The sequence below is a fragment of the Moschus berezovskii genome, chromosome 5, assembly GCF_049115385.1.
Source record: "Moschus berezovskii isolate FMDL1 chromosome 5, NW_MosBer_1.0, whole genome shotgun sequence".
Lineage (NCBI taxonomy): Eukaryota > Metazoa > Chordata > Mammalia > Artiodactyla > Moschidae > Moschus > Moschus berezovskii.
In genome coordinates, this window is record NC_142464.1 from 25,833,600 (window position 1) to 25,860,124 (window position 26,525).

The following is a 26,525-nucleotide window of genomic DNA, read 5'->3' on the forward strand; positions in this document are numbered from 1 at the left end:
CCTCTTCCTCGGTCGCTACATTTTCTCGCCAGGTTGGGCAAGAGGCAAGATGCCAGACGCCGGGGTCTTTCCTTAGAATTCCGTCGCAGAATCTGTGATGTCAGAGGAAAGGGCCGAGCAGCGGGGAGCCGGGAGAGCTGGGAGCTGTCAGCGGAGAGCCCCGCGGGAGCGCTCCGGACCGGATTCCGAGCTGGCAACCCCCGCCGACTTCGCTCGCGGGCAGAGGGCAAGCTCCAGGAGCAGCCTCTTTTGTAGAAGTACCTGCAGTGCGCGGCCTGGTGCCCTAAGCAACAGCGGCAACACCAGCCACAGCGACAGCTCTGGGGCCCTGTGTAGCAGCCCCATCCCCTTGTCTTTGTGTCTGCCTGCGTCCCCAGACCCAGAGGCAGGTATTTGGGTTTCCCAGTTTTTTATGGGTGGGTGAGACAGGAAGTAGAGGCAGCTCAGGTGCAGCGAGTGGCCCCGCACTTCCCGCTGTGGTTGAAAGAGGTCACCGGTGCTGCTTTTGGCTACTGATCACAGTTTCCGATCCCCACCTACAGCCCTCCTTCTCCCTACTCACCTGAGTCCTTTGAGAACTGTAGGCAGCTTTTTAAAAGAAACTGCTGCCTGGCTGTTCCAAAGGAAGGTTGAAAGAGGAGCTTAGAGAATGTGGATTCGTCTCTCCACTAGACAACGTAGATTCGAACTCTTGAATTGGTTTGCTTCTTGTTTTCAAAGGCTTAGTCAGTTATCGAAATGTGACATTCATTTGTGAAGTGGAAGAATATAGAAGAGTTGTCAGTGGTTGTTTTTCAAGGACTCTTGTCCCTGTTTTTGTTTGGGCTGCTGCTGCTGCTAAGTCACTTCAGTCGTGTCCGACTCTGTGCGACCCCATAGACGGCAGCCGACCAGGCTCCGCCGTCCCTGGGATTCTCCAGGCAAGAACACTGGAGTGGGTTGCCATTTTCTTCTCCAGTGTGTGAAAGTGAAAAGTGAAAGTGAAGTCGCTCAGTCGTGTAGTAGCGAACTGCGGAAAAGTATATGAAGTAAATGGACTAGTGTTATTAACCCATTAAAAATGTGTAAACTGTTTTATTTACAATGAAATAAGCATCTTTTGCCCAATTTTTGACCTTTTTTGCCTATGATGCATTTCCGCTTCAAGTTCTTTGAGAGCAAACGTTGTCATGTTTGTTCACTGGTGGGGCAGAAACTGGAAAAGCGCCTGACTTAAAATAGGAACTTAATGATATTTGGTGAATGAATGAATGTTCAAATCCAGCTTCTTATATTGTGTTTTTATTTTCTCTCTCTCTCAACTAATCTCTCATCTCAGCTGTTCCCCGCCCCCACTGACTTTCTTCCACTCACCAAGTGTAAGGAAATCTATGTGAGTGTATTTGTTGTCTGTGAACCTTTTTATGTATACCCAACTTAAGACGTAGTTGAAGCAGAACGTTGATGAAATGGTTTGTGCTAACTAGTGTTTTATCGTTTTGAATTATTTGCGTTTTATTTGGTGATTTGATCCTTAGTTGTCTAAGTGATAGGTGTGTCTAACTGAAAATCAAAAGGCATAGTAATAATAAAATGCAGCAGGTCAGTGTCTTCCTTCCTGCCTTCTGTCCTGTTTCTTCAAAGATAACCACATTTCATCTTTTCCAATTTTAGGTATGTATGTTGAATAATATGTCAAACTGCTAATTCTTTTTTTTTTTTTAATTGACTTCTTAAGATAGCCCGCACCATCCACAACCTCTCTTCTACAAGTTTTTGAGTGGTTATCACAATTTTTAGTTTTAATACTGGTTAATTTCATAATTCTAAATAATATGTAAACTTTATTTTTTCACATCAACTTTTGAAAATACATATATTTGGCTCCTTATTTAGTAAAACAAGGAAAGTAGTGACTCTACCTTTAGATGGCAGAAACCACATCCACTCACTCCTGCCTTTCAGTAGATGGACTTTTCCTTATACATTCAATTATTTCAAGCAATGGGCCACCTCTTGCTGCTTCCGGGTGTGAAAGTGAAGTCGTGTCTGACTCTTTGTGACCCTGTGGACTGTAGCCCACTAGGCTCCTCAGTCCAGGCCAGAATACTGGGGTGGGTTGCCATTTCCTTTTCCAGGGGATCTTCCCGACCCAGGGATCGAACCCAGGCCTCCTGCATTGCAGGCAGACACTTTAACCTTTGAGCCACCAGGGAAGCCCACATTATTAATAGTTACAGTGTATTTCTTAACTCCAATTGTTTTTTGCTTTGTTTATGTGCATAAAAACCAGTAAAATGTTACAATATTATGGTTTGTAAATAAACTTCAGTGCATAGCCAAGAAATATGCCATTATACCTTTTCTTCCAGGTGTTTAATTTCATAACCTATGTACCACACTAATGAGATTTGTAATATTAATGTCAAATGGATTGTTCTTTCTTCCTCTGCAGTAACAAAAATTATGCCATAGTTAAGTGTGCTTAATTTTTTGGATTGTATACTTCTTATATGGTTTTTGACCCTCCTCACTTTCACAGAGGACCTTGTACTTTCTTCAAGGGAAAAGATTCATGTGCTTTATTCACCAAGTCCTCTTATTCTTTGTATAAGAACCTCCCTGCCATTTCTCTGTTTGAAGACGTTCCCCTTGGAGCACCATTACTTTCTGTTTGATTTGAACAGATTGCTTTCTGGTCCTTTTGACAGCTCTGAGTGAACTCCGGGAGTTGGTGATGGACAGGGAGGCGTGGCGTGCTGTGATTCATGGGGTCACAAAGAGTCGGACACGACTGAGGGACTGAACTGACTGACTGACTGACTGATACTGGATTATATTCATTGAAATCTTGAATAAGGTACAATGTTACAATACTGTACAAAGGTAAAATAAGGTACAATGTCTTTTACTACCTGGTTTTCTCCTCTGTTTTGGTAGAATACATCCTTTAAAAATTTATTCATAAAGATACGTGGGTAGTGATTTTATTTCTTAATGTTTGCATTGTGTAAATTATTATTTTACTATTATGAGTGATACTTTGGCTGGGTATAGAAACTAAATTATGTTTCTTACAATTTTTCAAGGCGTCACCGTCTTCTAACTTCCACTGATGCTCTTGAGGAAATGAGAATGAGTGTTGGATCTTAATGTTTGATGCCTGAACTATTTGTTTTCTCTCTGAAATGATTAACATTTTTAGTTATACTTGAAACTTTGAAAATCTGTTATGACATGTTTTGTTCTAAGTTTGTTCTCCTTGCAATGAACTCATTCAGTGAAGCCTGAATAAATATCTCTGGTTAATTTAATCTTCTTAAAATTAGAAGCCTCTTTAATTTACCTTCAACTGTGGGGAATTTTCTCGTAGTCTTTTATAATTTTTTCCTCTTTATTTTTCTCTGTTCTCTTTTGTTGAAATTCCTGTGAGGTGGTTGTTGAATTCTTGGTTTGATTCACTGTGTTTGTAATCTTTTATGTTTTTATCTGTTTGTGCATGCTTCATGTTCTGAGTAGTAGTCTCAACTTTATTTTCCAACACATCTATCTAGTTTGATAATCATATATTTAATTTCCAAGCACTAATTTTTAAAATTATTTTTCTCATATTCCCTTAATTTTGTTTCATTGTTCTTTTTTCAATGAGATAAAATTTACATATATTAAAATGCACCAATTTTAAGTGACCATTCTGGTAAGTTTTGATTCATGTCAACAAACATGTAACAGTCACCACCCTAATCAAGATGTGAAGCATTTGTACTACTCCAGAAAGTTCCTACCTTTCCCTTTCCAAGACTGTTCCCACAGCCCTCCTCCCCACCCCAGGCAATACGTTCTCATTCTTATAACTATAGTTTAAAACTGTAGTTCTGTAACATTTAAATGGAGCCATAGGATATGAACTCTTCTGTGTCTGCTGCTTTCATCAACGTAATATTTTTGAGATACATCCATAATTTGGCATATTTATTCCTTTTTTGTTGTTTTGAAATAACGTTTCATTGGATGAATATACCACAACTTGCTTAGCAGATCACTTGTGTGATGTTTACATTGCTTCCAGTTTGAGGCTGTTATGAATCAAACTACTGTGAATATTCTCATACAAGTATTTTTATGGACATTTTAGTTTTTATTGGGTTAATACCCAATAGGAATGGAATTTGAGTCGTAAGGGGTACTATTCAGAGAAGGCAATGGCACCCCACTCCAGTACTCTTGCCTGGAGAGTCCCATGGATGGAGGAACCTGGTGGGCTACAGTCCATGGGGTCGCTAAGAGTCAGACACGACTGAGTGACTTCACTTTCACTTTTCACTCTCATGCATTGGAGAAGGAAATGGCTACCCACTCCAGTGTTCTTGCCTGGAGAATCCCAGGGATGGGGGAGCCTGGTGGGCTGCCATCTATGGGGTCTCACAGAGTCGAACACAACTGAACCGACTAAGCAGCAGCGGCAGCAGCAAGGGGTACTATTAACTTTAGGACAGTTTATCAAAGTCCTTGTGTCATTTTAACACTACCATAAGCAGCAGAAAATCAGCTCCAATTCCGCATTTTTCTCAACACTTGGTATTGCCAATCATTCCCATTTTAGCCATTCTGGTAGTTGTAAAATGGTATGTTGTGGTCTTAATTTGCATTTTCCTGCTGATTAATTACATTGAGAATTTTTCTTGTGTTTATTGTCTATTTGTATTCCTCTTTTGTGAAAATACACATTTCAGATTTTTACCTACTGTGTGTTGACTTGTCTTTCTTTTTATTATTAAGTCTTCCGTTCCGTTCCGTCGCTCAGTCGTGTCCGACTCTTTGCAACCCCGTGGACTGTAGCCTACCAGACTTCTCCGTCCATGGGATTCTCCAGGCAAGAATACTGGAGTGGGTTACCGTTTCCTTCTCCAGGGGATCTTCTCGACCCAGGGATCGAACCCGGGTCTCCTGCATTGGAGGCAGACGCTTTAACCTCTGAGCCACCAGGGAAGCCCATTATTAAGTCTTAGGCATTCTTTATATATTCTGAATGCTAGCCTGTTACCAGGGAAGCCCTGTTATCATATATACAAACATACATATATATATATGTATTTTATTAAAATGTCATGTATAAACAGATATGTCATAATTAACTTTAGCTTAGATTTGTATTTTCTCAAATGTGGCTTTTGATGTGCAATGTTTTTAATTTTGATGAAGCCCACTTTATAAAGTTCATCTTTTTAAAAAAATTCTCATTGTTTTGTTTTTAATTGGCTCAGATGAGATCTGTTTTCATTTTAACTTCCATTTGTTTGTTGCTGGGACAGAGAAACAATAGATTTTTTTTTTAATAAAGTATTTTTTGAGATTTATTTATTTATGTTTGGTTGTGCTCGGTTTTCATTGCTGTGCATGGGCTATCTCTAGTTGCCGCGAGCAGTGCAGCTCTTTGTTGTGCTGCTCAGGCTTCTTATTGCAGTGGCTTCTCTTGTTGCAGATCACAGGCTCTAGGACTCATGGGCTCAGTAGTTGTGGCTTGTGAGCTCTAGAGCTGGGGCTTGGTAGTTGGCGGTGCATGTGCTTAGTTGCTCTGTGTCATGTGGAATCTTCCAGACCAGGAATCGAACCCGTGTCCCCTGTGTTGGCAGGTGGATTCTTAACCCCTGGACTACCAGGGAGGCCCCTAAAGTTCGTTTTTTATGGCTTTTCTTATCCTGCTTGAGAAGTCTTTGCCTATTCGAAGGTTGCAAAAATATCCTCTTTTTTTTTTTTTTCCTTCTTGTGCAGAAGACTTATTTTAGCTTTTATATTTAGGTCTATAATCCATATCAGACTTCTGTGGATGTAGCAGTAGGAATTGAGGTTAATCTTCTTCCCATATGAATGTCTTTTTGTAGCACCATTTATTAAAAAGACTGTCCTTTTCCTATTCAATTCCTTGGCCTTTGCTGAAAATCAGTTCATTGTGTTTAAAAATGTTTTTCAATTTAAAATGAAAAAAGCTTTCAATTTTATGAAATATATTATATATAGCACATATATATCGGAGAAGGCAATGGCAAGCCACTCCAGTACTCTTGCCTAGAAAATCCCATGGATGGAGGAGCCTAGTAGGCTACAGTCCATGGGGTCGCTATGGGTCGGACACGACTGAGCGACTTCACTTTCACTTTTCACTTTCACACATTGGAGAAGGAAATGGCAACCCACTCCAGTGTTCTTGCCTGGAGAATCCCAGGGACGGGGGAGCCTGGTGGGCTTCTGTCTGTGGGGTCACACAGAGTCGGACACGACTGAAGTGACTTAGCAGTAGCAGCAGCAGCACATATATATAGATAGGTGGAGATACAGAATGTGAAATTATGGAGAATAATATGAACACCCTTAACCCGCCAATTAAGAACTAGCATATTACTTAGTATTTTTGAAGTTTCTTATGGATTCTTCCCTAATCTCATGACTGCTTTTCATACAATGGTGCAGTAGTAACCTTATCCTTCGACAGGAGGATAAATAACTTGCCAGTAATGGGGGTCTGGTGGCAAAGTTGAGTCTTGTATTCTTCAGCCTTTCAAATGCTATATTTCTCATTTCAAATATTCTTCTGACTGCTGTTGTTCACCACTGTTCCCTCCTTCTCTGAATCTGAAGCCTCTGATCTGAAGAGGATGAGCACACCTCTTAACTATATCATAGATTGTAACCTCCTTCTCTCTGTTTCTTGTGACAATGCTCTTACCTATTCAGAATGCTTTACAGGAGTTTCTGGAAATCAGCTCACAGTCTCTTTCTGTCCTCTTCCTTGTTATGAGTCTATACTTTTTAAAACAGTTCTTTTTAATGTTTTAATGAAGTTTCTGGACAGATATATGAAAAGCAGCCTATTAACTTGATTTAGAATTCCAGGTTTTATTGTGAAACGTGGAAGGGACAAATGCAGTGCCTGACCAATCAATGTCTTTTTAGTGAGACACCTAGGTGAGAGAGATATTTTTTTTGGGAGACCTTTTTTATTGTGCTTGCCATAATGTGATAACAGATTTTAAACTAAGCTTCTTAATCTTCAGGCCACTTCATAATAAAATGCTGGACTCCTTTTGCTTTGCAAACTATACTGCTAGGACCCCTCAGGATCTTCAGGTAGAATATCTATTTCTAACCTAGAGGCAATAACATCTGTCAAGATCAGTGAGGGGAGTAAAACATCACTTGCAAAGGACCTGGCTTTAAAACAAAAATCGATTAGTTATTTAAGTAACATTATAAGGCTGTTTGTTATCTAATTTAATTCTTTTTATTTTTTTATTTTTAAAAATTTATTTATTTTTAAATAAATAATGGAATTGTAGCATGTATATTATCATAAGTGACCAGTCCAGGTTCGACGCATAAATTTTCCTCTGTTCAAAAAAAAAAAAATTTATTTATTTTTAATTGAAGGATAATTGCTTTGCAATATTGTATTGGTTTCGGCTATCAACATGAATCAGTCATAGGTAGACGTATGTCCCCTTCCTCTTGAACCTCCCTCCCACCCCATCCCACCCCTTTAGATTGTTGAAGAGGCCGGGTTTGAGTTCCCTAAGTCATACAGCAAACTCCCATTGACTATCTATTTTGCATATGTAATGCAAAATATGTATATGTTTCCATGTTCTCTCCCCATTCATCCCACACCCTCTCCATCCTCCACACCCCACCAATATAAGTCTGTTCTCACTGTCTGCATCCCTTGCTGCCCTGAAAATCTGTTCATCAGTACCATCTTTTTAGATTCCATATATATATATTAATACACATATGCATTAATAATGATATTTGTTTATCTCTTTCTGACTTACTTCACTCTGTATAATAGGCTCTGTGTTCATCCACTTCATTAGACCTGACTCAAATGTGTTTCTTTTTATGGCTGAATAATATTCTATTGTATATATGTACCACAGCTCTTTATCCATTCATTTGTCAGTGGACATCTAGGTTGCTTCCATGTCTTAACTATTATAAATAGTGCTGCATTGAACATTGGGGTACATGTGTATTTTTCACTTTTGGTTTCCTCAGGGCTTATGCCTATTAGTGGGATTGCTGGGTGACATTGGTTTGATTCTTAATATTGTTAGTAGAGTCCTTGATTATTTAAAGTTCTGGTTGGTGTCCTTATTTCCTCTTTCCTGACTCCTTTCTCTGTGAAAAAGAAAAATACTTGTAGTCTGTGGTATATTCAAACTGGGTAAAGAGAAGAGCCTTATTAATGTGAATGTACAATAACAAACTTCTAAACTCTTAAAATTGTCAGGCATCCTTGCAGAGGGAGTGTTCTGTCTTTTCCTTTAGATGCTATTGCAAATCTTTGATTTTGATTTAGAGCTACAATATAAATTCATGATTGGGTGGTTTTTCCTCTTTGATATTATCTTGAAATTTTCTCACATTGATAATTTTGCTGTAAAATGTAATGATTGACATTTCCCTCAAAATTATATATGGTTAATCATATTTAAGGTGAGAAAACACTGGCTTAATGTTTAGCTGATCTATCAAAAAATTCTCTTCTTTTCTAGATTACCTGGGAGGATTTAGGACACCAAGAATGTTTCCCTTGAAGGATGCCGAAATGGGTGCCTTTACCTTCTTTGCCTCTGCTCTGCCCCATGATGTCTGTGGAAGCAATGGGCTTCCTCTCACACCAAATTCCATCAAGATTTTAGGGCGCTTTCAAATCCTCAAGACCATCACTCACCCCAGACTATGCCAGTATGTGGATATTTCTAGGGGAAAGCACGGTGAGTTATTGTTTTCTCATGTTTTGTGTTCTCTATCCTGTTACCCTGATTAGGTTATAAAATACACAGTGTATCATTTTGGATGTGAGAGTTGGACTATAAAGAAAGCTGAGAGCCAAAGAATTGATGCTTTTGAACTGTGGTGTTGGAGAAGACTCTGAGAGTCCCTTCTGCAAGGAGATCCAACCAGTCCATCCTAAGGGAGATCAGTCCTGGGTGTTCATTGGAAGGACTGATGTTGAAGCTGAAACTCCAATACTTTGGCCACCTGATGTGAGGAACTGACTCATTTGAAAAGACTCTGATGCTGGGAGGGATTGGGGGCAGGAGGAGAGGGGACGACAGAGAATGAGATGGCTGGATGGCATCACCGACTCAATGGACATGAGTTTGGGTGGAGTCCGGGAGTTGGTGATGGACAGGGAGGCCTGGTGTTCATGGGGTTGCAAAGAGTCAGACACGACTGAGCGACTGAACTGAACTGAACTGATACACAGTGTGTGTTTATCGCTCATTCCTGTCTGACTGTTTGCAGCCTGATGCACTGTAGCTCGCCAGACTCCTCTGTCCATGGAATTCTCCAGGCAAAAATACTGGAGTGGGTTGCCATACCCTTCTCCAGGGGATCTTCCCAACCCAGGGATCGAACCTGGGTCTCCTGCATTGCAGGCCGATTCTTTACCATCTGAGCCACCAGGAAAGCCATAATAATAAATAGTAAACATATAAAGTAATCAGAGTGTGTATGCATGCCATCACTTTTCACTCCAGCCAAACTGAGTCATTTGAGTTTTCCTGACTGCATTTGAATGATTCATATTTCTCAGATCTGAGAATCAGGATTTTTAATATTCTATATCAGGGAAGTCGCTGTCCTCAAGCATATTTCTTCATCTCTCTGAAAAGGAAATAAAAATTAAAAAAAAAAAAGAAAATGAAAATTCTAATGTTAGAAACTTTGTGTTCTGTTGCTCATCATGTCTGACTTGCTGCGACCCTGTGTGCGGTAGCCCACGAGGTTCCTCTGTCCATGGAATTTTCCAGGCAAGAAGACTGAAGTGGGTTGCCATGTCCTTCTTCAGGGAATCTTCCTGACCCAAGGATCAAACCTGCATCTCCTGCATCTCCTGCATTGGCAAGTGGATTCATTACCACTGAGCCACCTGAGAAGCCCAATAGAAACTTTGGAATTGTCTATTAGAATGTATTTTATGATTGCAAGTAATAATTTGGGCTAAGTTTCTTCCAGTGAAAAGAAGGTCACTAATGTTTTTACCTCTCCGTAGCTGCATTAGTCTTTTTATGTAGGATTTCATTTAGTAGAATTGAGTTCTATTGATTAAAAAGTCGGTATTTCACCAGGAAGAAGTTTACTGCCTTTTTAGTAGTATAGTCAGGGCTTCCCAGGTAGCACTGGTGGAAAAAACCTGGCTGCCAGTGCAGAAGATGTAAGAGATGGAGGTTCAGTCCTCTGGGGGAGGGCTTTAAACTGTTATTCTTGCCTGGAGAATCCCATGGACTGAGGAGCCTGGCAGGCTATGGTCCATGGGGTAACAAAGAGCTATATATGACTGAAGCGACTCAGCACGCACACATGCAGTCGTAAAGTCAGGTTCTTCTATAACTTGTATCTTAGTCCATTCTCCTTGCTAAGATATGACACTATAAAGTGAGTGGCTTATAAACAAAAAGAGTCTATTTCTCACCGTTCTGGTGGCTGGGAAGTCCAAGGTGAAGGCAATAGCAGATGCTGTGTCTGGTGAGGCCCACTTCTTCATTATCAGCCATCTTCTCCCTGTAACCTCACTTGGTGAGGGGGGAAAGGGAGTTTTCTCAGGCTTCTTTTACAAAAGAAGAGCCCTGATCCTGTTTGTGAGGGCCCTACCCTCATGGCTTCCCATGCCGGGCTAGTGCCTGTCAATGCAGAAGATATAAGAGACTTGAGTTCAACCCCTGGATTGGGATGATCCCCTGGAGAAGGGCATGCCAACCCACTTCCTTCAGTACTTGCCTGGAGAGTCCCCATGGACAGAGAAGCCTGGTGGGCTACAGTCCATGGGGTTGCAAAGAGTCAGATGGGACTGAAGCGACTTAGCACAGACTCCCTCATGATCTACTCACCCCCAAAGCCCCCGTGCCGGACACCGTCTCACTGAGGATTAGGCGTCAGCATATGGCTTTGGGAGGCGGGGCACAAATGTTCAGCCCGTAGCACCCCTGAATGTGCTTATGGTGGCAATATTTTAATTATTTTAAAATCATTTTTGAAAGCTTAATTTCATGCTTAAAATTATTTTAAATGCATTTCAGTGAAATGTATTTAATTTTTCTAACAAAATGAATTGTGAAAGTTAACCCCATATACTTACAGATATTGTACTGTTTTTATCCCCTTAAAAATCGCATTTTCAGATGTTTCAACCTAATATTACAGGTGCTGAAAAAAAATGCAAACTCTTATTTCCCTACTTTTACTGAAAAACAGGCTAAATGATACTTTCAAGCAGTCTAGGTTATGCCTCTTGAAAATAGTTTCTCTGAAAGTTTTATAGAATTTGTATGGAAAATGTTTTTTGTAATAAATGTTATTAATGGCTAACATTTATTGAGTGTTTGTTACTTATTAGGCAGTATTCTAAATGCTTTACATATTTTAATTAACTTAATCCTTATAACATTACTGTGAAGTAGGAACTCTTATTGTATTCACATTTTACAGATAAGGAAATTGAGGCACAGAGCAATTAAGTAGCTTAGGAACTTTTGGCAAGTTTGTTGTTTACAAACAGGCCAATTTAAAAAATCTTTTTGCTAAAGTTTTTGTTTGCTAAAGAGCTTTAAGACAATAACTAAATTATAGATATCATTTGGGGCATTTATATAAGCAAATAGTTGATAAGATACTATCAATCCCTGAATGCCTCAAATACCACCGCACCCCCATCCAATTACAAATTCTAATGAATTTTGGCTTGTGGAATTGGCCTAGTACCAAAATCACTCCAATATGGCTATATCATTATCATCTGTAATGAGTAACGTAAATTTGCTGTTGTATATCTGAAAATTTGGACTATACTTATCTTCCCAAATTCTTGCCACTTTACTCAATTCTTGGGACTTTTTCATTTCTCTTTTAAGATTTATTTATTTGTTTATTTTTGGCTGTGCTGGGTCTTCATTGCTACTCGGGCTTTTCTCTAGTTGCGGCAGTCAGGGGCTGCTCTCTAGTTGTGGTGCTCTGGTCTTCTCATTGTGGTGGCTTCTCTTGTTGCAGAGCCTGGGCTCTAGGGCGCACAGAGTTCAGTAGTTTCAGCTCCCAGGCTTTAAAGCACAGGCTCAACTGTTGTGGGGCATGGGCTTAGTTTCTTCTTGGCATGTGGGATCGTCCTGGATCAGGGATGGAACCTGTGTCTCCTACATTACCAGGCCGATTCTTTATCACTGATCACCAGGAAATCCCAGGACTTCTTATTCTTGTATCCTGAAGTGCCCTTTATTTTTTCCCACTGACTGGAAGCCTGTTTGGAGCATCACTTTAGATGACTGGGGTCTTGCCTCTGTCCAGTTTTCCCTAGGGTTTTTGGGATAATTGACTCAATAGTCCTAGAGTCAAGAGTCTTGAGCTCCTTTTTTTCATCCCTCTACCTAAGTGAGCCTCTGTAAATACTGAATTAGGAAAAACCTTATGACACAATCTCTCTGGGGAACCCTACTGCTAACTGCACAGGAAACTTCTTTTTAGTTATAAATGTCAGGTAGGAAGTAATCCTCTTGGACACTGTTAAACTCTGTTAATGTTGAACTTGGCCTAACAGTGTGGTAGTCTCCTTAGGCCCAATAACCATATTCCTGGTTACTCTGTTTCCCCTGATTGTCCTGCTCCCAGGTCTCCACAGCCCTCTCTTCCAGGGACACACAGATTATGGATGTGTATAAAATTCATATATTTTAAGTTTGACTGCCTGGAATGAAAATATCTGTTATTGTCAAAATGGCAATGTTCATTGTCCTGAAAAGTCATAAGCATAAGAAGTAACTAATGAAATTACAGTAAGTGTTGTTGTGAAGGTCTGTTTGTTCCAAACATCCCAGTCATTTCAGTTACATTTAGTTTGAAAAGTCAACAGTCTCCTAAGTAAACAATGCATATTTCTCAATGATGTAATCATTTTGGTTTGGACTGCATTGTCTTCTCAAAGAATCTTAATTTTGGTTCCTTTATTCTGTTCTTGCTACACAGATATTTCTTCTCATCTTGTCATTGTTAGTCCCACACTCTCCCCATTTTACTTGGAGTAACATGTAACATGTGGTTCATTTTAGTAACATTATGTTTTCACATGTTAGGTTAGCTCAGAAGTCAAGCTTTCACTGTTTCCAACAGATCATTCAGAACTGATTCAAGATGATATTAGTTTCTTGCTAACTCAGCAGGTTGATGTATTTAATCTCAAGAATAGTTCACATTTGAATTTTTGAACTTGATTTATCAAAAGAGAAATTGAGTAAAATATCTTTAAAAGAAAAAAGGTCAGTAAAGCATGAAAATACTTCAGTTAACAAACTTAAATCTTTTTCTTTTGAACTTGAAATCTCAGCAGTTTTAGAAGCATAGAAAGGATAATAAAGTGTAATATATTCCAATTGATTTGGTATTGATTACCCAAAAATCTTTTTTTATTGCTAGAAAATCAAGAACAAAATTATTTTAATTAATAGATTTGAAATTTAGATGGAGAATAATTGAATAGTTAAGGGCCTGTAAGATAATTCTGTATCTCTAGCTGCATATATATTTCAACCTGAGTGTCTGTATTAGAGTTCCATCAAAGAAACAGAACCAGTCGTAGATAGACAGATAGATAGATAGCCTGATAGCTATAGACTAATTGGTTGGAGTTGGTTTATGTGATTGTGGGGGCTGGGTAAGCTAGCCTGAAATCCATAGGGCAGATCATCAAGGACAAGGTGAATTTTTATACAATAGCTGAAGTCATAGTCCCAAGAGTAGAGTTTCTTCTCCAGAGAAGACAGGATTCTGCTCTTAAGGCCTTAGTAACTGATTGAATGAGGACCACCCAGATTATCTAGGGTAATCATCCTTATTCACATTAAACTAATTGTAGATTTTAATCAGTTATTTAATGCCTTCACAGTAACACCTAGGCTAGCGTTTGAATAAATGAAGACTATATAGCCTAGCCTGTTGACTCATAAAACTGACCATCACAGTGACCTAGTAGCAATACTGTTTCTTAAGCACAGAATTACCCTTTATCAGTTTGACTATATAAATATTTATTTAGATATTTTATTTAAAAGGTGATGAGCTAGTCTCAGTTTTTATTGTGAATTAAGAAAGAAAGATGCAGTAACTGTAATCTAATAAACTTTCATATTATCTTAACACATTCACAATTTACCTCTTTCTCAAAGTTAAAAGTTTTTTAAAATCTTTCATTTAATCCCTCTTTTTATTCAACTACTTTATTATCTGTCTTGCTTAATGTTGTGCTCTCTTCCATTTCTTAGCATTGACTTAAAACTTACAGTTCAAGCTGTATGTACACTACAGAGATACTTGGCACTCATCAAATATTTCATATAGGAAAGATTATTTCATGGTTCTTGTATGCTCTACTATTTAAAGTTCCTCTTGGTGTCACATTTGTTTTTTATAAATAATGCCACTGTATTGCTGACTTATATTTGGCATGTTATGATTCTCAAATATTTTTGTCATATTTTATTCTGTGAAACTATATTGTTTTATAACAAGCAGAAGTTATTTTCAAACAGTTGTTTAGAGTTTCAGGATGAAGTCTCTCTAATGAGTTTTTGGAAAAAAAACCTGATTCATATTGGAAACATTGTCTTGGTATATATTCCATTACCTCTGGGAGAATCTTTGATATTCTGCCAGGATTATGGGTCTGCTTTATTAAAGTAATATTTACTTTAAAGTTCCTTAGGATCCTGAAGCTTTGGCAAACTGTAGTTTATGAAGTTTTGAAGGAGTTTCCTGAAGAAACTTGATTATTTTTTTTCCTAAATCATTGTAAACCTGACAAATTTTATACTAATGCCAAACACTTTAGATATGGAGACTTGTGAATATCTAATTTAAAATTATTAATTAATGGAGTATGCTCTAAAATCACTGTGGATGCTGATTGCAGCCATGAAATTAAAAGACGCTTACTCCTTGGAAGGAAAGTTATGACCAACCTAGATAGTATATTAAAAAGCAGAGACATTACTTTGCCAACAAAGGTCCATCTAGTCAAGGCTATGGTTTTTCCAATGGTCATGTATGGATGTGAGAGTTGGACTGTGAAGAAAGCTGATCGCCGAAGAATTGATGCTTTTGAACTGTGGTGCTGGAGAAGACTGTTGAGAGTCCCTTGGACTGCAAGGAGATCTAACCAGTCCATTCTAAAGGAGATCAATCCTGGGTGTTCATTGGAAGGACTGATGCTAAAGCTGAAACTCCAATACTTTGGCCACCTCATGCGACGAGTTGACTCACTGGAAAGACTCTGATGCTGGGAACAGTTGGGAGACTGTGAAGAAAGCTGATCGCCGAAGAATTGATGCTTTTGAACTTTGGTACTGGAGAAGACTCTTGAGAGTCCCTTGGACTGCAAGGAGATCTAACCAGTCCATTCTAAAGGAGATCAATCCTGGGTGTTCATTGGAAGGACTGATGCTAAAGCTGAAACTCCAATACTTTGGCCACCTCATGCGACGAGTTGACTCACTGGAAAAGACTCTGATGCTGGGCAAGGTTGGGGGCGGGGGAGAAGAGAATGAGATGGCTGAATGGCATCACTAACTCTATGGACATGAGTTTGAGTGAACTCCGGGAGTTGGTGATGGACAGGGAGGCCTGGCATGCTGTGATTCATGGGGTCGCAAAGAGTCAGACACGACTGAGCGACTGAACTGAACTGATGCACATTTTAGCATATTCTGATGGTCTTTTGTATTAAAATCAGTGCTATTGTGGTATTATTACGCCTAGTTTACAAAGCAGGCATGTACTTTTCTACACAGGACAGATTTCTATTTAGAAAATGACAGTCATTATATGAGACTTATTCATTTCTAATGGCCACATTGAGCCTTTGCTCAAGTTAAACTAATTTAACAAATATTTTTAAATTAGATGTGTATGTTTGAGATATCAGTTTAGACACTGGTGATGCATTTTGAACAAGATCAAAATCTTTCCTGCCACCAGGAAATGCATTATCTAGTAAAGAACAAAGATATTAGATAAAAATGTATGCAAATCCTTAGGATTTCAAATGAGTGCTACAAAAGAAAAGTACATAATGAAATAGATTATATTATAGAAGGAGCAAATTGATTTGCGGAGACAAGGGAAGTGTTTCTGGAGGAAATCACATTTAACTGTTTAGTAATAATAATAGCTAACAGTGATTCTTACTTGCCAGGTCCTTATTTTATATTTACTCATTTCAGCCTCACAACAGCTCTATGAGGTAGGTCCTTATTTTTCCCTCATTTTGCAGAAGAGGAAACCTTGGCATAGAGAGGTTAGCAAACTAATGAGTATGAAACCTAAAATTTGAGCCCAGACCAAATAGTCTGTGCTCTTAATCACTGTGTTTCATGATAGAAGTTCATTGGTAGAAAAACAGGGAAGATCATCTTGGGCAATGGGAATCCATGTAATAGTACTTTAAGGTCGGAAAGGTGAAGGAAGACCAGTGTAACTCGAAGTTGGTGAGCAATACACAAAATAACAAAAAACAAGGCTAGACAGGGAATTACATATTCACCTTTATTATTATTTTAGCACTTAGATTTTAGTATGAAAATATGTTGGAGGGCAGTAACAATTAATCGGAGATGATTAGTTAAGAGATTGTTTTAGTAATCTAGTAAGAAATGATGTTGGCTTGGACCCAGATTGTGGCAGATGAAGCAAACTACAGATTCTGTAGACATTTGAGAGATAGAAATAGCAGTGCCTTTTCTTTGGATTTGAGAAATGGAGATTACGCCTAAGTTTGTAGCCTGAGCAGCTAGCAGGATAGTGGTACCATTTACTGGTACTAAAGGGAAAGGCTTAAGGAGCAAACTATATTCAGTTTGAGTTCTGTTGAGTTTGAGGTGACTTTTATATTAAAGTGAGAAATGGGCTGTGGAGTTTAAAAGAGAACTCTGGACTTGAGGTAAAATTTAGGAGTTTTTCAGCCTTGGGGGTAAATAAGGAGAAAACACAGTTGAAGACCCAGAATCAAAGGTGGAGGAACTCTAAGTATTTAAATTTGGGTAGAAGAGTTACCAGTCTACCGAGGAGACTAAGGTGAGGTAAGAAGTGACTTAGAAGCAGCAGCAGCAGCAGCCTGTTAGGTGTAAGGAAAACTGACAGAAATGCTGCTTCCCATTTTGGTTTTCTGACGGTATTATTTGCTTTTTCCTTCTAGATCTTCATAGTTGTGCTAAGTGAAAGAAAAGTGAAAGTGAAGTTGCTCAGTGGTGTCCGACTCTTTGCGACTCCATGGACTGTAGCCTACCAGGCTTCTCTGTCCATGGGATTTTCCATGCAAGGATACTGGAGTGGGTTGCCATTTCCTTCTCCAGGGGAATCTTCCCGACCTAGGGATTGAACCCGGGTCTCCGCATTGCAGGCTGACGCTTTACCCTCTGAGCCACCAGGGAAGCCCATAGTTGTGCTAAATCCCTTGGAATTCAATTTTGCATGCTCTTTTCTCTATTGAATTGAAGAACTAGACCTTTTATCTCACAGCTTTCTTTCCTATTAATTTTTTTTCTTCATTTCATGGTCTTTCAAATTTAATTTTCTTTAGGTTCCTGTTCAGATCACATGGAGCTTTCTTTTTTTTCCCCTGAAAATGATGGTATTCATTTGTAGTAGTTTAAATTTTGTATTTCAGGTTATTCTGTATAATGCCACCACCTCAGTTTGAGCTTCCAAGAAGTGACCCATACAATATCCTGCCCTCACACTTCACATGGTTGCCTGTATACCATTGTCCATCATCTCTGCTCTCAGCAGGCCAGACCTTACCTTACCTTGAACCAGTGCTTACTGAGAGTTCTTCCTTTTACTGGATCTCCTCCTCTGAAATTTTTCCTGTCTTCTGATCTCATTTTTCTACCTTTGCCATTTTTCATTTTCACCAAACCTCTATGTAGTCATCACTATTTCCGGTCCCTTTTTACTTTACTTCTTTTTCTTGTCTTAGTTTGCCATCTGAGAAGGAAATGGAAACCCACTCCAATATTCTTGCCTGGAAAATCCCATGGATAGAGGAGCCTGGTGGGATACAATCCATAGAATTACAAAGAGTTGGACATGAGTTAGCGACTAAACCACCACCACCATTTTGTGTTTACTTTCTTCCTGTCTTAGAACTCATTTTGCATAGATATACATGGTACCCCAATTTCTTTTAAAAACTTAATCTCTCCTGAAATAACCTTATCAAATCCCCAGCCACTGTGAGCCCATTTGTGCCTTTCTCTGGTTCCTCTCACATTGTTTCATCTAGAAAGAAAGAGTCTGTTCATCTGCTACTGTGTCAGACAATGTGTTAGTCAATAATTAACTAATGATTACATTAAAAATGTATCGACTGACCTTCAAAACTGTGCTGACTTATTCTTAGACAGTTGATCTGTTGGAAAATAAAAATTCCATCATACTATGTATTGCGCTCACGAAAATTTTATACTATTACTAATCTCAGCAGGCCCCATGATGTTACAAACAATCGCAAGTTGATTTTCAGTTGTTTCTCCACAATCATGATTCAGAACATTTCTACTTTTCTCCAGTCTCTGAATTCAGTTTCAGAGACCTTATGTTTGAGCCAGACTGTCAAGACAGTTTGTCCCTAGATCCCAGTTTCCCCTTCACTTCAAAATTTCTTTATATCTTCATCCAAGCTTTTTCTTCTGCTAGCCTGTGTCAGAAGAAGGATCACTTCTTTTTGCCAAAGGTAAACCTTTCCAGCTGTTTTTCCTAATGCACAGGGGAGAAATCATAGAGAAAAACACAAAATGAAGATTGTTATTTGATGTATTGTTTTCTAACACAGTTATCTTGTTATTCTAGATATCTGATTTTTATGTAGTTAATATAGACTTTGAAAAGCTCTTTTCAAATATCATTTGTACTATATGTTAATATGTTTAGTGAAGTATATTATTTTGTTACTAAAACATTGTATTAATCAAATATAAAGTGCATTTGGTTTTTTCTTTTTTTTCACTCAGAGAGATTGGTGGTGGTAGCAGAACACTGTGAACGGAGTCTAGAAGACTTGCTTCGTGAAGGGAAACCCGTGAGGTACTGTGTGTAATATCAGGACAGTTAAATGAAAAGAAGAAATTGGCAAACAAAAAGGCATTTTACCTAGAAACTGCAGGGTCTTAGTTTCTTCTGTTATTTAATGATAAAATCCAGTTGTACATTTTCATTTTAGGAAAATTAATTCACAGGCCTCATAGAAATTCAGCATTGACATTATCCAGTGTTCAGCTTTTGTAGGCATTCTGCAAAGTACTTGACAAAAAGTTACCAAAGAGGATATATGTGAAAACTTGAAATCTTTTTAGTACTAAGCTTTTCTTTAACATAGCTGAAGTTAAGAGTATTTTCCAGAGAAAAGTACATGGTAACTTCTCACAGGGTACTGGTATTCCTAGGAACATGGTGAACTGTATAAACTAAGGCCACGTTGAAGAATGGAGAGAAATAATAATCACGGCTTGGGTGGAATCTAATCATACAGTTTAAATTCAGTTATTTCAATGACATATGAAATTTGCTTTCTATCTCAGGCATTTTTGGCAAGAAAAATATGTGATCTAAACTTTATTGTAAATGTACTACTAAATGAGCTTCTTCACTGATTTTCTGAAATTATCTTAAAATTATGAAAAATATTTTTAATGAATAAAATTGTGCTAAAGCAATGAAGATTGCTTGCCTTGAGCTTTTATATGATTGTAATTATCCATCCTACATTGAAAAAATATTCTTATTCTTGGTCAATACTTTTTAATCTTTGCTGTATTATAGATAATGATACATCTTTTTCAAGGGAGGAAAAATGTGTGTCTTAATAAATGGTAGTTATTTAATAGCAGCAAAAGAGGGAAGTTGAATAAAAGTACTTTCATTGCTACTTTAAATGGTTTGGTTTAAGTGGTCTCTGGAATGCAAGATGCAGATATCAAATCCACTGTTGCCTTGCTTGCTTTTTTAGAAAAGTCTAATGTGACCATAGTAATACAGTGACTTTTCTGTATATTAAACATAACTTAGTAAATATGTTTTTTTAAATATAATTTTTGCATGTCGCAAATCTTTGATTGTATTTGTTAAAGAGCATATTGCTCTTCGCTCACCAATTTAAATTTATACTTTAATTTATAGGCCACCTATCCTAAAATGAAAAAGAAAAGAAAAAGCTTCATGAAAGTTCAGTTCAGTTGCTCAGTCATGTCCGACTCTTTGCAACCCCAAGGACTATAGCGCACCAGGCCTCCCTGTCCATCACCAACTCCCAGAGTTTACTTAAACTCATGTCTGTTGAGTCGGTGATGCCATCCAACCATCTCATCCTCTGTCGTCCCCTTCTCCTCCTGCCTTCAATCTTGCCCAGCATCAGGGTCTTTTCAAATGAGTCAGTTCTTCACATCAGGTGGCCAAAGTATTGGAGTTTCAGCTGCAACATCAGTCCTTCCAATGGATATTCAGTACTGATTTCCTTTAGGATGAACTAGTTGGATCTCCTTGCTGTCCAAGGGACTCTCTAGAGTCTTCTCTAACACCACAGTTCAAAAGCGTCAATTCTTCTGCGCTCAGCTTTCTTTATGGTCCAAATCTCACATCCATACACGGCTACTGGAAAAACCACGGCTTTGACTAGACAGACCTTTGTTGGCAAAGTAATGTCTCTACTTTTTAATATGCTGTCTAGGTCGGTCATAACTTTTCTTCCAAGGACCAAGCATCTTTTAATTTCATGGCTGCAGTCACCATCTTCAGTGATTTTGGAGCCCCCCAAAATAGTCTGTCACCGTTTCCAGTTTTCACATCCATTTCCCATGAAGTGATGGGACCGAATGCCCTGACCTTAGTTTTCTGTATGTCGAGCTTTAAACCACCTATTTCACTCTCCTCTTTTACTTTCATCAAGAGGCTTTTTAGTTCTTCTTCCCTTTCTGGCATAAAGGTGGTGTTATCTGCATATCTGAGGTTATTGATATTTCTCCCAGCAATCTTGATTCCGGTGTGTGCTTCCTCCAGCCCAGTGCTTCTCATGATGTACTCTGCATATAAGTTAAATAAGCAGGGTGACAATATTCAGCCTTGACATACTCCTTTTTGTATTTGGAACCAATCTGTTGTTCCATGTCCAGTTCTAACTATTGCTTCCTGACCTGCATACACATTTCTCAAGAGGCAGGTCAGGTAGTCCCATCTCTTGAAGAATTTTCCACAGTTTGTGGTGATCTACACAGTCAAAGGCTTTGGAATAGTCAATAAAGCAGAAATAGATGTTTTTCTGGAAGTCTCTTGCTTTTTCGATGATCCAACGGATGTTGGCAATTTGATCTCTGGTTCCTCTGCCTTTTCTAAAACCAGCTTGAACATCTGGAAGTTCACGGTTCATGTATTGTTGAAGCCTGGCTTGGAGAATTTTAAGCATTACTTTGCTAGTGTGTGAGATGAATGCAACTGTGTGGTGGTTTGAGCATTCTTTGTCATTGCCTTTCTTTGGGATTGGAATGAAAACTGACCTTTTCCAGTCCTGTGGCCACTGTGTCTGCATGTCACTGGAACGAGCAGCGGTGAGGAGATACTCCACACCCAAGGTCAGAAGTGGCACCTGCTCTTAGCTGGAGTGGGTGTGAGGAGATACCCCACATCCAAGGTCAGAGAAACCCCAGTAAGACAGTAGGCCCTGGAGCAGCTGTGAGGAGATACGCAGGCCCAAGGGAAAAGGAGAATCCCCAGCAAGATGGTAGGAGTGGTGAATTTGCGTTTAGAATCAAAGCCCGTTCCCACCAGAGATGCTCAGAGGGCTCAAACAAACCTTGTGCGCGCCAGGACCCAGAGACCCCACAGAGACTGAGACTCCTAGTAGAGGAGCCCCTTAAACTTGTTCCCAAGAGGTATCTCATCTGCCTCCTTGTAGTCCTAGCCCTGCCTTGGTATTTGGTCAAGAAAATGCATGTCCAACAAAATATTTGCACAAGAATGCTTCCAGAAACCTAGTAGCCCCAAACTGGGAAGAATTCAAATGTCCATCAATGGGAGGATAGGTAAGCAGATTCCAGTATGTTAATCAACAATAACATGGAATCAACTACTGATAAACACAACATGATGAACCTTAGAAATGTTATGGTGAGCAAAAGAAAGCAGATACAAAAGTCATATTCTTCTATTTATATGAAGTTCTAAAACAATTACAACTCATCTACGATGGTAGATATGAAAACAGTGCTTGATTCCAAATGGCCTTGAGGGAACTTGCTAGGGACTCGAAATTCTTACATCTTGATTGGGGTATTATTTATACAGTACATATTCTTGCAAAACTTGTCAAAATTCACTGACATATATGCCTTAAGAACATGCATTTCACCTGTGTAAATTATACCTCAAAAACTTTTAAGAGCCTATTGAGATATTTGCTTGGCTTGGATTGTGAGTCTCATATAGCAACAATATTTGTTGTTGATGAAGGTGCTTCATCCAGTGGCATACTTTTGTATTTTTTTGTTTCTATAAAGAAGAATTAGTATGAATTATTGTTGAGTAACAAACTACTTCAGCACTTGGCAGCTTAAAATAATAATAAGCATTTATCAATTTTTTATGTGATTTCCCTGGGTCAGGAATTCAGGAATGTTTAGCTGAGTGGTTTTTTAGCTCGGGATCTCATGTCATTGCAGTCAGCGTGTCAGCTGGGGCTATAGTCACCTGAAACCTTCATTAGAGATTCAAGATCTGTCTCTCAGTTAGCTCGCTTATTTGGTACCAGTCATTGACAGGAGGTTTACTTTCCTCCCTATCTTGAGGGCCTTTCTGCAGACCTCTTGGCTGAATTCTCACAGTATGGTGGTTGGCTTCTCCGAGAGTGAGTGAGTGAGCAGTCTAAGAGATGAGAGGAAGCAAAGTGGAAACTGCAATGCCTTTTATGACCTGGCCTCAGGAGCCACACATCACTATATCTTACTGGATACAAAGGTCAGCCATTAACTCTATTCATTTGGGATGGCACAAGAATGTGAATCCCAGGAATCAAGGGGCATTGGGGGTCATCTTAGAGCCTGGCTGTCACAGAAGTCTTGAAAATCATAACATGTATTTAAAAAAGCTGGGGGCAGGGAATACGAATGAAATACTAAATCAATATTAACACTAATTGAAAAATAAAGTTCCCAAAATTATTCAATACTCATTTAGGGCACTTGGGATGGAAGAAAGGAAGATGTTTACACCAGGAAGAGGGGATAAACAAGGGAATATCCAGAAGTACCAGATGACACAGCTCTGCTACAACTGTAATTGCTTTACATCATCTAAATTGATGTTACCCAAGGTCTTATGCTCCCACCCATTCCTGAGGACTCTGTAAACCACAAGCAGAGTAGTTCTCTGTCATCAGGATGGTAGTAACTGTAGGATGTTGATTCTGATCTCCACATTTCCTCTCTGCCCATATATTGGTACATCCTTCTTGGACTTACTAAAAGAACTGAAGGAGAGAGAAGCTGGTGACTCAGAAGACAAATTTCCATTTTCGTCACTTTATCTCAACTCTGTCCTTTTACTTTATTTACATTTGCACTGTATAAGGACACAATTGCCATTGTTTTACCAATAAGATTAAATCCATTAGCTCATGAAAAGTTTTACTTTTCTGTTCCTGTCATTGTTTATCCTTGTTTTAGAGATAATAAATCTCATAACGTTAAATACCATTAGTCTCAACAGTGTACAGGTATAAAGAGGCCACCTTTCTTTAATGCCTTTGTATATGTCTTCATGAGGATGAAATGTTATAGGTGGATGCATATTCTTTGAGTAGTTAGTGGAATATCAATAGGATTAAATGCAAATTTCATATTGTCTTTCATGCCATTTACATAGTCTTTCTCATTTATTTAAAAGAGTCATATGTGAAACGAATCACTAGTTCAGGGTCAATGCATGTTATAGGATGCTCGGGGCTGGCATGCGGGGATGACCCAGAGGGAGGATAAAGGGAGGAGGGAGGTGGGAGGGGGGTTCAGGAGGGGGAACTTATGTAAACCCGGGGCGAATTCATGTCAATGTATGGCAAAACCAACCAATATAATATTGTAAAATAATTTGCCTCCAATAAAAAATAAATTAATTACCAAAAAAAATAAAAATAAAAAAAATAAAAGAGTCCATGATAGTCTTAAAGGTCTTTGTAATTTCTTCAAGTAAGATATGTTTAAACATTTATGTAAAGTACTTTTTAAAATCATTTTGGCACTAGATTAAAATTCAGTATTTCCCTTGTTTGTTTTGGAACATAACATTCAGCACTTGCCACCTTTGAGTAAAAATGCTTCTGTCAGGTTCCATTCCATGTTGTTATCTGATCTATCCATCTAAATTATATTTGTTGTAAACTATTTGACTTTCCACATATTTGGATTAATTTTGTCTCCAGTAACAGAGCCGTTTCATGTGCAGAGTTGATGTGCTGCAATTTTAATTAATTCTATAACTTGTTTATGGAAAGTGAGAAGATGTTCTTAGGGCTTATAAATCAGGTCTTTCCCTTAACTGCCAAAAGTAAGCATCCTGCACCTGTAAGAAAGGCTGATGAAAAGTAAACAGGAAATCTATTTAGATGGGTTTGCTATTTGAGACCCATGATTTTTACTTGTTCATCTGTCTCTGTTGCAAAACTGTAAGCGTCCACTTGTCTGGTAGCTCATTTCAGTTCGGTCACTCAGTCGTGTCCAACTCTTTGCGACCCCATGAATCGCAGCATGCCAGGCCTCCCTGTCCATCACCAACTCCCGGAGTTTACCCAAACTCATGTCCATCGAGTTGGTGATGCCATCCAGCCATCTCATCCTCTGTCATCCCCTTCTCATCCCGCCCTCAATCTTTCCCAGCATCAGAGTCTTTTCCAGTGAGTCAACTCTTTGCATGAGGTGGCCAAAGTATTGGAATTTCAGCTTTAGCATCAGTCCTTCCAGTGAACACCCAGGACTGATCTCCTTTAGGATGGACTGGTTGGATCTCCTTACAGTCCAAGCTATTTGCAGTTAATTATCCAAACTTAAGCATCATTTAAGGCATCAATCTTACTGGATTTATATTTTAAAGAAAATTTTGCATCTTCTGTAAAATCTTTGGTTCAGGGAATAGACTAATGAAAACTAGAAACTTAAAGTAAGAGTCTGGTGTCAGTTTACTCACTAATTTTTTTCACAATAAATTTAGTATCTTTAAAGCAATATGTGTACTAAAACATTATAGTAGTAATTTGTACCACAACTGTATTGTAATTTAAGACTATCTGGAGTTTTCAGATCTCACTAGAAAATTGTGTTCTTTTTATAATTTTAATAGCCATAAAATGCTTTCAAGAATTCATGTTATCCAAACCAAAGATAATAATTTTGTACTATGACCTGGAGCTAATTAATGAGTCAATCTTTTATGAATTAATGTTATTTGTGAGGTTAGTTTGCTAACTTGGCTTGAAAGAGGAAACTCACCATTTTCTTTAGAATCTATTCAAGCTTGAATCTAAGGAATTAATTTTTGGAGTTTGCTGCTCTCTTTTCAGTGGCTTTTATATTGTTACTTGTGCCAGAGTTCTCTCTTGCCAGTATTCTCTCCAGTTTCAGTTAAATGATCAAAATTATTTTCTGGAAACATAGAAGCATGGAATTCAATTAAACTCCTATAACCAGTACATTTCAAGGAAAAAAAATAGTGTTTGAAAGATTTGTTTGAAGTCATCTCATATCTAGTGCCTGTGAATCTATTTAATTGCTACCCTAAAGCCAGATTCAAGATACTGAAAAGTGGAAAATCTTAAACTGTATCTCATTTCTAAAATATTTTCCAGAGAATATTAAAAAAGAGATAACACCTTTGTCACTCCCATTAAAGTAAGCGTGAGGAAAATGGTTTGCCTTTTAAGTCTAGGTGTTATTTGGTAAGTATTTCCCATTTGTGTTATTCAGAGCATGTACTTTTTCTTAATCTATAAAAGTGCCAGCAAGTCGAGTTCATAGACAGATATTCAGCAGAGTTTTGGCACTTGAGGTAAAGTTCCTGCATTGTCCTTAAATTTGCAAGTGAAGGCAGGGTGAGTAGTGCAGGCATATTTCTTTAATAAAAGGTAGTTTGTCATATGTTTTTAGGGTTATGGTTTTGAAAATTTACCAGAGAAACATCAGCATTGCAGAGGTTATACATGAAACTTTGATGGGAAGCAGGCTGTGTCTGCAGTTGTTCACTAGCTTGATGGAAAACATGATCTGACTTACTCGATGAGTAAGTTTTATTTGCCCCTATTAAAAGACTGCTCACTCACTGACTTAGATATTCCAAAGGTTTTTTGAACACATTCTAGAATATGTTCCACAGATGGATAATGAGCCACAGGTCATTGTCATCAGAAATAGGTAGTACATAATCTTATTTTAGAATATAACCTAATAGTAGAAGTTAAGACTTTTGTACACATTTTT

At 38.4% G+C, this 26,525-nt stretch overlaps 1 protein-coding gene across 4 annotated transcripts in view; it reads left to right on the forward strand.

The window, feature by feature from the left end:
* The first annotated feature begins 91 nt into the window (after positions 1-91).
* Positions 92-26,525, forward strand: part of TBCK (TBC1 domain containing kinase) — a 223,548-nt gene continuing 197,114 nt past the window's right edge. For 2 of the 4 annotated variants that reach the window (XR_008687092.2, XM_055434936.2), the window contains exons 1-3: positions 92-389; positions 8,529-8,750; positions 19,029-19,101. Coding sequence is in view for 3 of the 4 variants with exons in the window: in XM_055434936.2 (XP_055290911.2) it covers positions 98-389; positions 8,529-8,750; positions 19,029-19,101 (587 nt within the window). In the remaining variant the exon portion in view is untranslated. Of the gene's footprint in view, positions 390-1,152; positions 1,654-8,528; positions 8,751-19,028; positions 19,102-26,525 lie in introns of those variants that run through there. The other 2 variants (XM_055434937.2, XM_055434940.2) reach the window with 2 other exon arrangements.